Source organism: Lissotriton vulgaris, chromosome 5 (assembly GCF_964263255.1).
Source record: "Lissotriton vulgaris chromosome 5, aLisVul1.2, whole genome shotgun sequence".
Classification (NCBI taxonomy): Eukaryota; Metazoa; Chordata; class Amphibia; order Caudata; family Salamandridae; genus Lissotriton; species Lissotriton vulgaris.
The window spans coordinates 2028607310-2028622869 of record NC_141693.1 but is presented as its reverse complement, the minus strand read 5'-3'; the positions used below and the strand labels follow the sequence as shown (position 1 = coordinate 2028622869).

General features: G+C 50.8%; 1 protein-coding gene across 10 annotated transcripts in view; it reads left to right on the top strand.

Annotated features, from left to right (window-relative positions):
* Positions 1 to 15560, top strand: part of GOLGA2 (golgin A2) — a 375277-nt gene that overhangs the window by 90515 nt on the left and 269202 nt on the right. For all 10 annotated transcript variants that reach the window (XM_086924918.1, XM_086924916.1, XM_086924923.1 and 7 more), the window contains one exon: positions 8305 to 8364. In XM_086924918.1, coding sequence (XP_086781044.1) covers positions 8305 to 8364 — 60 coding nt within the window. The remainder of the gene's footprint in view (positions 1 to 8304; positions 8365 to 15560) is intronic.

The following is a 15560-nucleotide window of genomic DNA, read 5'->3' as shown; positions in this document are numbered from 1 at the left end:
GGCTTCTTGTTGGTTTGGTCCTGGCACCTGTCCAGGTTATAGCCAAGAGGTATGGGTAAAGGGCAAAAAAAAAAAAGAGAATCAAATATGAAGTGCTAGAGAATGACTCTTTAATCTCTGTAGCGCACAGAAGTGGTAAACACTATTTATAGTGCTCAAAATATGAAGCATATGATGTGCCCATTAGAGGGACAGTATTCTTCCCTCTGTTTAATTAGGAGCAATAATTTTAGAAGTCCAGAGACCTGCCGTTTAACTTCACCCAGACCAGCGTGATTTCTGTAACTGGCACCGGTAAACTATTCAATTGGTTCTGCAGAAAACACTGTCCGGTGTTACTTAAGCTGAAGTATATCCTATGAAAGAAACCTGCAGAAGTGGATGGGAGTCTGTCAGAGTCATTCTGACTAGAGCGTTTGGGGAAAGAAAGATCCTGCAGACAGCTCATTTTTCTAAGATTATTTGGGAATCCAACAGAGCTGATAGTCAGAAAAGTTATGTATCTTTCCTTACAGTTTTAATAGGGACCCTTTTCCTTATACATGGTTAGCTCCAGATGTATAAGTATTTGTGTCCACCGCGTATAATGCTAGAGTCCATTCCTCTGGGTGCTTACTTCTAGACATCCATTGTGTAGGATTGCCCCCACTCTGAAGCTACTGTATATAGGATTGCTCCCATTCTATAGCTGCGGTGGATAGGGTTAACCCCATTCTAAAGCTCCGGTGTAGGGTTTGTCATCACTTTAGAGCTCCCATTATGTGGTTTGCAGGATGGACAGCACTTATAGGAACAGTGTATGGTAGCATCCTCCACCCTGCAAAGTGACTTTATCTCTTCAGAGCCATCTTACGTTATGTGCCATTGCCTTTTAAACAGTTCAAGAGTGCAGCTTTTAGGCGTATATGTTGCCTGCAAATCATATGACATTGTGTCTGTTACCCGATTCCAGGGCAAGATTGTGAGCAAGCATTCTGTTGTGCTATTGCAGGTCTCAGCTGTGCACGTCCTCTTTTAGCCAAATGGCTTAGCCCTGCCCTTCTACCTTTGCTACTGCTTTGATCCCCGCCCTTCCACCTTTAGTCACAGCTCGTAGCCCATCTACTCCAACCATCTGTAGCTCTGTACCTTGTCCGTTAATCTTAAAATATAGCTCTAAGCCCTCCCGTAAGGCACAGCTCTGAGCCCTGCCCTTCCACCTGTAGACGGAACTCTGTGCTTTGCCCTTCCACTTGTAGATGGAGCTCTGAGCCCTGCCCTTCCACCTGTAGATGGAGCCCAGAGCCCTGCCCTTCCACCTGTAGATGGAGCCCAGAGCCCTGCCCTTCCACCTGTAGATGGAGCCCAGAGCCCTGCCCTTCCACCTGTAGATGGAGCCCTGAGCCCTGCCCTTCCACCTGTAGATGGAGCCCTGAGCCCTGCCCTTCCACCTGTAGATGGAGCCCTGCCCTTCCACCTGTAGATGGAGCCCTGCCCTTCCACCTGTAGATGGAGCCCTGCCCTTCCACCTGTAGATGGAGCCCTGCCCTTCCACCTGTAGATGGAGCCCTGCCCTTCCACCTGTAGATGGAGCCCTGCCCTTCCACCTGTAGATGGAGCCCTGCCCTTCCACCTGTAGATGGAGCCCTGCCCTTCCACCTGTAGATGGAGCCCTGCCCTTTCACCTGTAGATGGAGCCCTGCCCTTTCACCTGTAGATGGAGCCCTGCCCTTTCACCTGTAGATGTACCTCTGAACCCTGGCCTTCCAACTGTAGATGGAGCCCTGCCCTTTTACCTGTAGATGGAGCCCTGAGCCCTGCCCTTCCTCCTTTAGATGGAGCTCTGAGCCCTGCCACTTGTCGACTGAGCTCTGAGCTTTGACCTTCCATCTGTAGATGGAGCTCTGAGCCTAACCCTTCTACCTTAAGGCACAGCTCTGAGCCCTGCCCTTCCACCTTGAGATACACCTTATAGCCCTGCCTTTTCCACCTGTAGATGGAGCTCTGAACCTAACCTTTCTACCTTAAAGCACAGCTCTGAGCCCTGCCCTTCCACCGGTATATCGAGCTCTGAACCTAACTTTTCTACCTTAAAGCACAGCTCTGAGCCCTGCCCTTCCACCTTGAGATACAGTATATAGCCCGGCCCTTCTACCTGTAGATGGAGCTCCGAGTCCTGCCCTTCCACCTGTAGATGGAGCTCTGAACCTAACCTTTCTACCTTAAAGCACAGCTCTGAGCCCTGCCCTTTACTGGTATATCGAGCTCTGAACCTAACCCTTCTACCTTAAGGCACAGCTCTGAGCCCTGCCCTTCCTCCTGTATATCGAGCTCTGAACCTAACCCTTCTACCTTAAGGCACAGCTCTGAGCCCTACCCTTCCACCTTGAGATAAAACATATAAAGCCCTGCCCTTCCACCTGTAGATGGAGCTCTGAACCTAACCGTTCTACCTTAAAGCACAGCCCTGAGCCCTGCCCTTCCACCTTGAGATACAGCATATAACCCGGCTCTTCTACCTGTAGATGGAGCTCCGAGTCCTGCCCTTTCACCTGTAGATGGAGCTCTGAACCTAACCTTTCTACCATAAGGCACAGCTCTGAGCCCTGCCCTTCCACCTTGAGATACACCTTGTAGCCCTGCCTTTCCACCTGCAGATGGAGCTCTGATCCCTGCCTTTCCACCTTGAGATACAGCATATAGCCCGGCACTTCTACCTGTAGATGGAGCCCCGAGTCCTACCCCTCCACCTGTAGATGGGGCTCTGAACCTAACCTTTCTACCTTAAAGCACAGCTCTGAGCCCTGCCCTTCCACCTTGAGATACAACATATAGCCCTGCCCTTCTACCTGTAGATGGAGCTCAGATTCCTGCCCTTCCACCTGTACATGGAGCTCTGAACCTAACCTTTCTACCTTAAAGCACAGCTCTGAGCCCTGCCCTTCCACCTTGAGATTCACCTTATAGCCCTGCCTTTCCACCTGCAGATGGAGCTCTGAGACCTGCCCTTCCACCTGTATATCGAGCTCTGAACCTAACCCTTCTACCTTAAGACACAGCTATGAGCCCTGCCCTTCCTCCTTGAGATATAGCATATAGCTCTGCCCTTCTACCTGTAGATGGAGCTCTGAGCCCTGCCCACAACCTGTAGGCGAAGCTCTGAGCTTTGCCCTTCCACCTGTAGATGGAGCTCCCCAGCACCGCCAAACCAACCTTCACGAAGGCATGAAAGAAGTAGCCGAATGGATGAAACATAGCTGCCTTAAACTCAACTCAGACAAAACGGAAGTGCTCATCCTAGGATCTTCCCCCTCAGCCTGGGACGACTCTTGGTGGCCTTCCGCTCTGGGCGCAGCACCCACACCCACAGACCATGCACGTAACCTTGGCTTCATCCTAGACTCCCCTCTCTCGATGTCCAGACAAGTCAACGCCGCCTCGTCCTCCTGCTTCAACGTACTTCGCATTCTCAAAAAGATCTTCCGCTGGATCCCCCTCGAGACAAGAAAGACTGTCACCCACGCCTTGGTCACGAGTCGACTGGACTATGGTAACACACTATACGCCGGAATCTCAGCAAAACTACAGAAAAAACTCCAGCGCATCCAAAACGCGTCAGCAAGACTCATATTAGACATCCCTCGCCAAGATCACATCTCCGGACATCTAAAAGACCTCCACTGGCTACCCGTCAACAAAAGAATTACTTTCCGCCTTCTCACCCACGCACACAAAGCCCTCTACAACCTAGGACCCGAATGCCTCAACACTCGACTGTCCTTCTACAAACCCACCCGCCAACTAAGATCGTCCAATCAAGCCCTCGCCGCAATCCCGCGCAACCGGAAATCCACCATGGGTGGCAGATCCTTCTCCTTCCTGGCTGCCAAGACCTGGAACTCTCTCCCCACCCACCTCCGCCTTACTTAGAACCACATCTCCTTCAGAAAAGAACTCAAAACCTGGCTATTCGACAAATATTGAACGCTTCCCCCAGCGCCTTGAGACCCTCTGGGTGAGTAGTGCACTATACAAATGCTCGAACTTGAACTTGAACTTGCCTTTCCACCTGTAGATGGAGCTCTGAGCTTTGCCCTTCCACCTGTAGATGGAGCTCCGAGCTTTGCCCTTCCACCTGTAGATGGTGCTCTGATCCCTGCCTTTCCACCTGTAGATGGAGCTGTGAGCTTTGCCCTTCCGCCTGTAGATGGAGGTCTGAGCTTTGCCCTTCCTCCTTTAGATGGAGGTCTGATCCCTGCCCTTCCACTTGTATACGAAGCACCTTCCTCCAGTAAATGGAGCTCTGAGCCTAAGCCTTCTACCTTAAGGCACAGCTCTGAGCCCTGCCCTTCCACCTTGAGATCCAGCAAATAACCCTGCTCTTCCACCTGTAGATGGAGCTCTGAGCCCTGACCTTCCATCTGTAGACGGAGCTCTGAGCTTTGCCCTTCCACCTGTAGATGGCTCTAAGCCCGTCCACCTGTAGATGGCTCTAAGCCCGTCCACCTGTAGATGGCTCTAAGCCCGTCCACCTGTAGATGGCTCTAAGCCCTTCCACCTATAGATGGCTCTAAGCCCTTCCACCTGTAGATGGAGCTCTGAGCTTTGCTCTTCCACCTGTAGATGGAGCTCTGAGCTTTGTCCCTCCACGTGTAGCTGGAGCTCTGAGCGCTGCCCTTTCACCTTTAAATGGAGCTCTGAACCTAACCTTTCTACCTTAAGGCACAGCTCTGAGCCCTGCCCTTCCACCTTGAGATACAGCATATAGCCCTGCCCTTCTACCTGTAGGTGGAGCTCCGAGTCCTGCCCTTCCACCTGTAGATGGAGCTCCGAGCTTTGCCCTTCCACCTGTAGATGGAGATCTGATCCCTGCCTTTCCACCTGTAGATGGAGCTCTGAGCTTTGCCCTTCCACCTGTAGATGGAGGTCTGAGCTTTGCCCTTCCTCCTTTAGATGGAGGTCTGATCCCTGCCCTTCCACCTGTAGACGAAGCACCTTCCTTCAGTAGATGGAGCTCTGTTCCTAACCCTTCTACCTTAAGGCACAGCTCTGAGCCCTGCCCTTCCACCTTGAGATCCAGCAAATAACCCTGCTCTTCCACCTGTAAATGGAGCTCTGAGCCCTGACCTTCCATCTGTAGACTTAGCTCTGAGCTTTGCCCTTCCACCTGTAGATGGCTCTAAGCCCGTCCACCTGTAGATGGCTCTAAGCCCGTCCACCTGTAGATGGCTCTAAGCCCGTCCACCTGTAGATGGCTCTAAGCCCGTCCACCTGTAGATGGCTCTAAGCCCTTCCACCTATAGATGGCTCTAAGCCCTTCCACCTGTAGATGGAGCTCTGAGCTTTGCTCTTCCACCTGTAGGTGGAGCTCTGAGCTTTGTCCCTCCACGTGTAGCTGGAGCTCTGAGCGCTGCCCTTTCACCTTTAAATGGAGCTCTGAACCTAACCTTTCTACCTTAAGGCACAGCTCTGAGCCCTGCCCTTCCACCTTGAGATACAGCATATAGCCCTGCCCTTCTACCTGTAGGTGGAGCCCCGAGTCCTGCCCTTCCACCTGTAGATGGAGCTCTGAGCTTTGCCCTTCCACCTGTAGATGGAGATCTGATCCCTGCCTTTCCACCTGTAGATGGAGCTCTGAGCTTTGCCCTTCCACCTGTAGATGGAGGTCTGAGCTTTGCCCTTCCTCCTTTAGATGGAGGTCTGATCCCTGCCCTTCCACCTGTATACGAAGCACCTTCCTCCAGTAGATGGAGCTCTGTTCCTAACCCTTCTACCTTAAGGCACAGCTCTGAGCCCTGCCCTTCCACCTTGAGATCCAGCAAATAACCCTGCTCTTCCACCTGTAAATGGAGCTCTGAGCCCTGACCTTCCATCTGTAGACTTAGCTCTGAGCTTTGCCCTTCCACCTGTAGATGGCTCTAAGCCCGTCCACCTATAGATGGCTCTAAGCCCTTCCACCTGTAGATGGAGCTCTGAGCTTTGCCCTTCCACCTGTAGATGGAGCTCTGACCCCTGCCCACCACCTGTAGGCGAAGCTCTAAGCTTTGCCCTTCCACCTGTAGATGGAGCTCTGAGCCCTGAGTTTCCACCTGTAGATGGAGCTCTGAGCTTTGCCCTTCCACCTGTATATAGAGCTCCAAGCTTTTCCCTTCCACCTGTAGATGGAGCTCTGATCCCTGCCCTTCCACCTGTAGACGAAGCACCTTCCTCCAGTAGATGGAGCACTGATCCTAACCCTTCTACCTTAAGGCACAGCTCTGAGCCCTGCCCTTCCACCTTGAGATCCAGCAAATAACCCTGCTCTTCCACCTGTAGATGGAGCTCTGAGCCCTGACCTTCCATCTGTAGACGGAGCTCTGCCCTTCCACCTGTAAATGGCTTTAAGCCCGTCCACCTGTAGATGGCTCTAAGCCCGTCCACCTGTTGATGGCTCTAAGCCCGTCCACCTGTAGATGGCTCTAAGCGTTGCCCTTCCACCTGTAGATGGAGCTCTGAGCCCTGCCCTTCCACCTGTAGATGGAGCTCTGAGCCCTGCCCTTCCACCTGTAGATGGAGCTCTGAGCCCTGTGCTTCCACCTGTAGATGGAGCTCTGAGCCCTGCGCTTCCACCTGTAGATGGAGCTCCGAGCTTTGCCCTTCCACCTGTAGATGGAGGTCTGATCCCTGCCCTTCCACCTGTAGACGAAGCACCTTCCTCCAGTAGATGGAGCACTGATCCTAACCCTTCTACCTTAAGGCACAGCTCTGAGCCCTGCCCTTCCACCTTGAGATCCAGCAAATAACCCTGCTCTTCCACCTGTAGATGGAGCTCTGAGCCCTGACCTTCCATCTGTAGACGGAGCTCTGAGCTTTGCCCTTCCACCTGTAGATGGCTCTAAGCCCGTCCACCTGTAGATGGCTCTAAGCCCGTCCACCTGTAGATGGCTCTAAGCCCGTCCACCTGTAGATGGCGCTAAGCCCGTCCACCTGTAGATGGCGCTAAGCCCGTCCACCTGTAGATGGCGCTAAGCCCGTCCACCTGTAGATGGCGCTAAGCCCGTCCACCTGTAGATGGCTCTTAGCCCGTCCACCTGTAGATGGCTCTAAGCCCGTCCACCTGTAGATGGCTCTAAGCCCGTCCACCTGTAGATGGCTCTAAGCCCGTCCACCTGTAGATGGCTCTAAGCCCGTCCACCTGTAGATGGCTCTAAGCCCTTCCACCTGAAGATGGAGCTCTGAGCGTTGCCCTTCCACCTGTAGATGGAGCTCTGAGCCCTGACCTTCCATCTGTAGACGGAGCTCTGCCCTTCCACCTATAGATGGCTCTAAGCCCTTCCACCTGTAGATGGCTCTAAGCCCTTCCACCTGTAGATGGCTCTAAGCCCTTCCACCTGTAGATGGCTCTAAGCCTTTCCACCTGTAGATGGCTCTAAGCCCTTCCACCTGTAGATGGCTCTAAGCCCTTCCACCTGTAGATGGCTCTAAGCCCTTCCACCTGTAGATGGCTCTAAGCCCTTCCACCTGAAGATGGAGCTCTGAGCGTTTCCCTTCCACCTGAAGATGGAGCTCTGAGCGTTGCCCTTCCACCTGTAGATGGAGCTCTGAGCCCTGCCCTTCCACCTGTAGATAGAGCTCTGAGCTTTGTCCCTCCACGTGAAGATGGAGCTCGGAGCGCTGCCCTTTCCCCTTTAGATGGAGCTCTGAACCTAACCTTTCTACCTTAATGCACAGCTCTGAGCCCTGCCCTTCCACCTTGAGATACAGCATATAGCCGTGCCTTTTCCATCTGCAGATGGCGCTCTGAGTCCTGCCCTTCCACCTGTAGATGGAGCTCTGAACCTAACCTTTCCACCTTAAAGCACAGCTATGAGCCCTGCCCTTCCACCTTGAGATACAGTATATAGCCCGGCCCTTTACCTGTAGATGGAGCTCCGAGTCCTGCCCTTCCACCTGTAGATGGAGCTCTGAATCTAACCTTTCTACCTTAAAGCACAGCTCTGAGCCCTACTCTTCCACCTTGAGATACAACATATAAAGCCCTGCCCTTCCGAGCTCCGAGTCCTGCCCTTCCATCTGTAGATGGAGCTCTGAACCTAACCTTTCTACCTTAAAGCACAGCTCTGAGCCCTGCCCTTCCACCTTGAGATGCACCATATAGCCCTGCCTTTTCCACCTGCAGATGGAGCTCTGAGCTTTGTCCCTCCACGTGTAGATGGAGCTCTGAGCGCTGCACTTTCACCTTTAGATGGAGCTCTGAGCCTAGCCCTTCAATCACATTTACAGTTCCATTCGTCTGTACTCTCACCTAACTTTTCTTTACCCCGGATAATTTTTTTTCCTCCTTAGACTTCATCTTACGTAAATGGAGAAAACACAGCAGTCAATAGTAACACCAAAGACCTGGAGGTAAGTATCCACCACGCTCAGACTGAGTTTTCAGTGACTTTATTGCCCACTTACTACACTCTTCTCCCATTCTGCTTCATCTATCATGCCACGCGCTGCTGTGTCTCCCCTGCCACATGCTCACCTTCCCTTGTACCAGACCACTTCGCCTCCCACACCGCGTTGCGCACAGCGTTACACTCTGCATTTTCCCATGCACATTCTTGCCTCATGCGTCAGCTCTCTGTGTTGTTGCCTCCTCCCTTGTCCCCATGGCGTGTGTCACTGCCACCCTGTGCCCCATTACTACCACCTTCTGCTCTCCACTGGTGTCTGTCTCCTCCCTTTGCCTCTGACTGCTTCATTCTCGAACACTGGGCTCTCTGGCTGCATGAACATCATCCCTCTGATACTCAGCTGCCTCAGCCTTTTCTCGGTGTCTGTCCCTTCCTTTACTGCTCTCTTGCACCTTTTCTACTACCGAGGCTTTCGAATTGGCACTGCTGCCTCGTCTCCATTCTAGTATGTACAGATGTGCTTTCTCCAGACTGATGTTTTGTCTGGCAGCAGGCTGGCGAACATAGCACTTTTGTACAGTGTAGATGAGTTTCTCCTCAGGGCCTCACATTGCCATCCGAGAAACTCTGAAACCGTAGATTTTTGCTCTCTGAGGAGGTTCCTGGTCCAGTGTCTTGATAGCTTGTGGGCCCAGCTCCCCATTATGAATTGCCCACTGGGAAGCCCTGGGATTTCCATGTCGGAAGCGATCGTCTGACTTTGGAGCTTGAGCCAAGTACAAGTCTACTCGTCTTACACCGAAGCATTCTATGAGGTGCAGGTCCACCGTTCTTACACCGAAGCATTCAATGAGCTGCAGGTCCACCGTTCTTACACCGAAGCATTCTATGAGCTGCAGGTCCTCTAATATTACTGCGAAGCACAATTCGAGCTACAGGTCCACCGTTCTTACACCGAAGCATTCAATGAGCTGCAGGTCCACCGTTCTTACACCGAAGCATTCCATGAGGTGCAGGTCCTCTATTATTACTGCGAAGCACAATGCGAGCTGCAGGTCCCCTCGTCTTACACCGAAGCATTCTATGAGCTGCAGGTCCACCATTCTTACACGAAGCATTCTATGAGGTGCAGGTCCTCTATTATTACTGCGAAGCACAATGCGAGCTACAGGTCCACCCTTCTTACACTGAAGCATTCTATGAGCTGCAGGTCCACTATTATTACTGCTAAGCACAATGCGAGCTGCAGGTCCACCGTTCTTACACCGAAGCATTCTATGAGCTGCAGGTCCACCGTTCTTACATCGAAGCATTCTATGAGCTGCAGGTCCTCTATTATTACTGCGAAGTACAATGCGAGCTACAGGTCCACCGTTCTTGCACTGAACCATTCAATCAGCTGCAGGTCCACTGGTCTTACACCGAAGCATTCAATGAGCTGCAGGTCCACCGTTCTTACACCAAAGCATTCAATGAGCTGCAGGTCCACCGTTCTTACACCAAAGCATTCAATGAGCTGCAGGTCCACCGTTCTTACACCGAAGCATTCAATGAGCTACAGGTCCACCGTTCTTACACCGAAGCATTCTATGAGCTGCAGGTCCACCATTCTTACACTGAAGCATTCTGTGAGGTGCAGGTCCTCTATTATTACTGCGAAGCACAATGCTAGCTGCAGGTCCACCGTTCTTACACTGAAGCATTCTATGAGGTGCAGGTCCACCATTCTTACATCGAAGCATTCTATGAGCTGCAGGTCCTCTATTATTACTGCGAAGTACAATGCGAGCTACAGGTCCACCGTTCTTACACCTAAGCATTCAATGAGCTGCAGGTCCACCGTTCTTACACCGAAGCATTCAATGAGCTACAGGTCCACCGTTCTTACACCAAAGCATTCTATGAGCTGCAGGTCCACCGTTCTTACACCGAAGCATTCTGTGAGCTGCAGGTCCTCTATTATTACTGCGAAGTACAATGCGAGCTACAGGTCCACCGTTCTTACACCTAAGCATTCAATGAGCTGCAGGTCCACCGTTCTTACACCAAAGCATTCAATGAGCTTCAGGTCCACCGTTCTTACACCGAAGCATTCAATGAGCTGCAGGTCCACCGTTCTTACAAAGAAGCATTCAATGAGCTGCAGGTCCACCGTTTACACCAAAGCATTCAATGAGCTGCAGCTCCACCGTTCTTACACCGAAGCATTCAATGAGCTGCAGGTCCACCGTTCTTACACCGAAGCATTCAATGAGCTGCAGGTCCACCGTTCTTACACCGAAGCATTCGATGAGCTGCAGGTCCACCGTTCTTACACTGAAGCATTCTATGAGCTGCAGGTCCACCGTTCTTACACCAAAGCATTCAATGAGCTCCAGGCCCACCGTTCTTACACCGAGGCATTCTATGAGCTGCAGGTCCTCTATTATTACTGCTACGCACAATGCGAGCTACAGGTCCACCGTTCTTACACCGAAGCGTTCTATGAGCTGCTGGTCCACTATTATTACTGCTACGCACAATGCGAGCTACAGGTCCACCGTTATTACACTTAAGCATTCAATGAGCTGGAGGTCCACCGTTCTTACACCGAAGCATTCAATGAGCTGCAGGTCCACCGTTCCTACACCAAAGCATTCAATGAGCTGCAGGTCCACCGTTCTTACACCGAAGCATTCAATGAGCTGCAGGTCCACCGTTCTTACACCGAAGCATTCTATGAGCTGCAGGTCCACCGTTCTTACACCGAAGCATTCTATGAGCTGCAGGTCCACCGTTCTTAAACCGAAGCATTCTGTGAGCTGCAGGTCCTCTATTACTGCGAAGAACAATGGGAGCTGCAGGTCCACCGTTCTTACACTGAAGCATTCAATGAGCTGCAGGTCCACCGTTCTTTCACCGAAGCATTCAAGGAGCTGTAGGTCCTCTATTATTACTGCAAAGTACAATGCGAGCCACAGGTCCACCGTTCTTACACTGAAGCATTCAATGAGCTGCAGGTCCACCGTTCTTACACCTAAGCATTCAATGAGCTGCAGGTCCACCGTTCTTACACCTAAGCATTCAATAAGCTGCAGGTCCTCTATTATTACTGCGAAGTACAATGGGAGCTACAGGTCCACCGTTCTTACACCGAAACATTCAATGAGCTGCAGGTCCACCGTTCTTACACCGAAGCATTCTATGAGCTGCAGGTCCACTGTTATCACACCGAAGCATTCTGTGAGCTGCAGGTCCACCGTTCTTACACTGAAGCATTCAATGAGCTACAGGTCCACCGTTCTTACACCGAAGCATTCTATGAGCTGCAGGTCCACCGTTCTTACACCGAAGCATTCTGTGAGCTGCAGGTCCTCTATTATTACTGCGAAGTACAATGGGAGCTGCAGGTCCACCGTTCTTACACTGAAGCATTCAATGAGCTGCAGGTCCACCGTTCTTACACCGAAGCATTCAATGAGCTGCAGGTCCTCTATTATTACTGCGAAGTACAATGGGAGCTGCAGGTCCACCGTTCTTACACCTAAGCATTCAATGAGCTGCAGGTCCTCTATTATTACTGCGAAGTACAATGGGAGCTACAGGTCCACCGTTCTTACACCGAAGCATTCAATGAGCTGCAGGTCCACCGTTCTTACACCGAAGCATTCTATGAGCTGCAGATCCACCGTTCTTACACTGAAGCATTCTGTGAGCTGCAGCTTCTCTATTATTACTGCGAAGTACAATGCGATCTGCAGGTCCACCGTTCTTACACCGAAGCATTCAATAAGCTACAGGTCCACCGTTCTTACACCGAAGCATTCAATGAGCTACAGGTCCTCTATTATTACTGCAAAGTACAATGCAAGCTACAGGTCCACCGTTCTTACACTGAACCATTCAATCGGCTGCAGGTCCACCGTTCTTACACCAAAGCATTCAATGAGCTGCAGGTCCACCGTTCTTACACCGAAGCATTCAATGAGCTGCAGGTCCACCGTTCTTAGACCGAAGCATTCTAAGAGCTGCAGGTCCTCTATTATTACTGCTACACACTATGCAAGCTACTGGTCCACCGTTCTTACACCGAAGCATTCAAGGAGCTGTAGGTCCACTATTATTACTGCTACGCACAATGCGAGCTACAGGTCCACCGTTCTTACACTGAAGCGTTCTATGAGCTGCAGGTCCACTAATATTACTGCTACGCACAATGCGAGCTACAGGTCCACCGTTCTTAGACCGAAGCATTCTAAGAGCTGCAGGTCCTCTATTATTACTGCTACGCACAATGCAAGCTGCAGGTCCACTGTTCTTACACCGAAGCATTCTAAGAGCTGCAGGTCCACCGTTCTTACACTGAAGCATTCAATGAGCTGCAGGTCCACCGTTCTTACACCGAAGCATTCAATGAGCTGCAGGTCCACCGTTCTTACACCGAAGCATTCAATGAGCTGCAGGTCCACCGTTCTTACACCGAAGCATTCAATGAGCTGCAGGTCCACCGTTCTTACACCGAAGCATTCAAGGAGCTGCAGGTCCACAGTTCTTACACCGAAGCATTCAATGAGCTGCAGGTCCTCTATTATTAATGCTACGCACAACGCGAGCTACAGGTCCACCGTTCTTACACCGAAGCATTCAATGAGCTGCAGGTCCACCGTTCTTACACCGAAGCATTCAAGGAGCTGTAGGTCCTCTATTATTAATGCTACGCACAACCTGAGCTACAGGTCCACCGTTCTTACACCGAAGCGTTCTATGAGCTGCAGGTCCACTATTGTTACTGCTACGCACAATGCGATCTACAGGTCCACCATTCTTACACCTAAGCATTCAATGAGCTGCAGGTCCACCGTTCTTACACCAAAGCATTCAAGGAGCTGTTGGTCCACTATTATTACTGCAAAGTACAATGCGAGCTACAGGTCCACCGTTCTTACACTGAAGCATTCAATGAGCTGCAGGTCCACCGTTCTTACACCTAAGCATTCAATCAGCTGCAGGTCCACCGTTCTTACACCGAAGCATTCTATGAGCTGCAGGTCCTCTATTATTACTGCTACGCACAATGCGAGCTACAGGTCCACTGTTCTTACACCGAAGCATTCTATGAGCTGCAGGTCCTCTATTATTACTGCTACGCACAATGCGAGCTACAGGTCCACCGTTCTTACACCGAAGCATTCTATGAGCTGTAGCTCCTCTATTATAACTGCGAAGTACAATGGGAGCTACAGGTCCACCGTTCTTACACTGAAGCATTCTATGAGCTGCAGGTCCTCTATTATTACTGCTATGCACAATGCGAGCTACAGGTCCACTGTTCTTACACCGAAGCATTCTATGAGCTGCAGGTCCTCTATTATTACTGCTACGCACAATTCAAGCTACTGGTCCACCGTTCTTACACCGAAGAATTCTATGAGCTGCAGGTCCTCTATTATTACTGCTACGCACAATGCGAGCTACAGGTCCACTGTTCTTACACCGAAGCATTCTACGAGCTGCAGGTCCTCTATTATTACTGCTATGCACAATGCGAGCTACAGGTCCACCGTTCTTACACCGAAGCATTCTATGAGCTGTAGCTCCTCTATTATTACTGCGAAGTACAATGCGAGCTACTGGTCCACCGTTCTTACACCGAAGCATTCTATGAGCTGCAGGTCCTCTATTATTACTGCTACGCACAATTCAAGCTACTGGTCCACCGTTCTTACACCGAAGCATTCTATGAGCTGCAGGTCCTCTATTATTACTGCTACGCACAATGCGAGCTACAGGTCCACTGTTCTTACACCGAAGCATTCTACGAGCTGCAGGTCCTCTATTATTACTGCTATGCACAATGCGAGCTACAGGTCCACCGTTCTTACACCGAAGCTTTCTGTGAGGTGCAGGTCTTCTATTATTACTGCTATGCACAATGCGAGCTACAGGTCCACCGTTCTTACACCGAAGCATTCTATGAGCTGCAGGTCCTCTATTATTACTGCGAAGTACAATGGGAGCTGCAGGTCCACCGTTCTTACACCGAAGCATTCAATGAGCTGCAGGTCCACCGTTCTTACACCTAAGCATTCAATCAGCTGCAGGTCCACCGTTCTTACACCGAAGCATTCTATGAGCTGCAGGTCCACCGTTCTTACACCGAAGTAGTCTATGAGCTGCAGGTCCTCTATTATTACTGCTACGCACAATGCGAGCTACAGGTCCACCGTTCTTACACCGAAGCATTTTATGAGCTGCAGCTCCTCTATTATAACTGCGAAGTACATTGTGAGCTACAGGTCCACCGTTCTTACACTGAAGCATTCTATGAGCTGCAGGTCCTCTATTATTACTGCTACGCACAATGCGAGCTACAGGTCCACCGTTCGTACACCGAAGCATTCTATGAGCTGCATGTCCTCTATTATTACTGCTATGCACAATGCGAGCTACTGCTCCACTGTTCTTACACCGAAGCATTCTATGAGCTGCAGGTCCTCTATTATTACTGCTACGCACAATGCAAGCTACTGGTCCACCGTTCTTACACCAAAGCATTCAATGAGCTACAGGTCCACCGTTCTTACACCGAAGCATTCTATGAGCTGCAGGTCCTCTATTAATACTGCTACGCACAATGCGAGCTACAGGTCCACCGTTCTTACACCGAAGCATTCTATGAGCTGCAGGTCCTCTATTATTACTGCGAAGTACAATGCGAGCTACTGGTCCACCGTTCTTACACCTAAGCATTCAATCAGCTGCAGGTCCTCTATTAATACTGCGAAGTACAATGCGAGCTACTGGTCCACCGTTCTTACACCGAAGCATTCTATGAGCTGCAGGTCCTCTATTATTACTGCTATGCACAATGCAAGCTACTGGTCCACCGTTCTTACACCGAAGCATTCAATGAGCTGCAGGTCCACTGTTCTTACACCGAAGCATTCTATGAGCTGCAGGTCCTCTATTATTACTGCGAAGTACAATGTGAGCTACTGGTCCACCGTTCTTACACCGAAGCATTCTATGAGCTGCAGGTCCTCTATTATTACTGCTATGCACAATGCAAGCTACTGGTCCACCGTTCTTACACCGAAGCATTCAATGAGCTACAGGTCCACCGTTCTTACACCGAAGCATTCTATGAGGTGCAGGTCCTCTATTAATACTGCTACGCACAATGCGAGCTACAGGTCCACCGTTCTTACACCGAAGCATTCT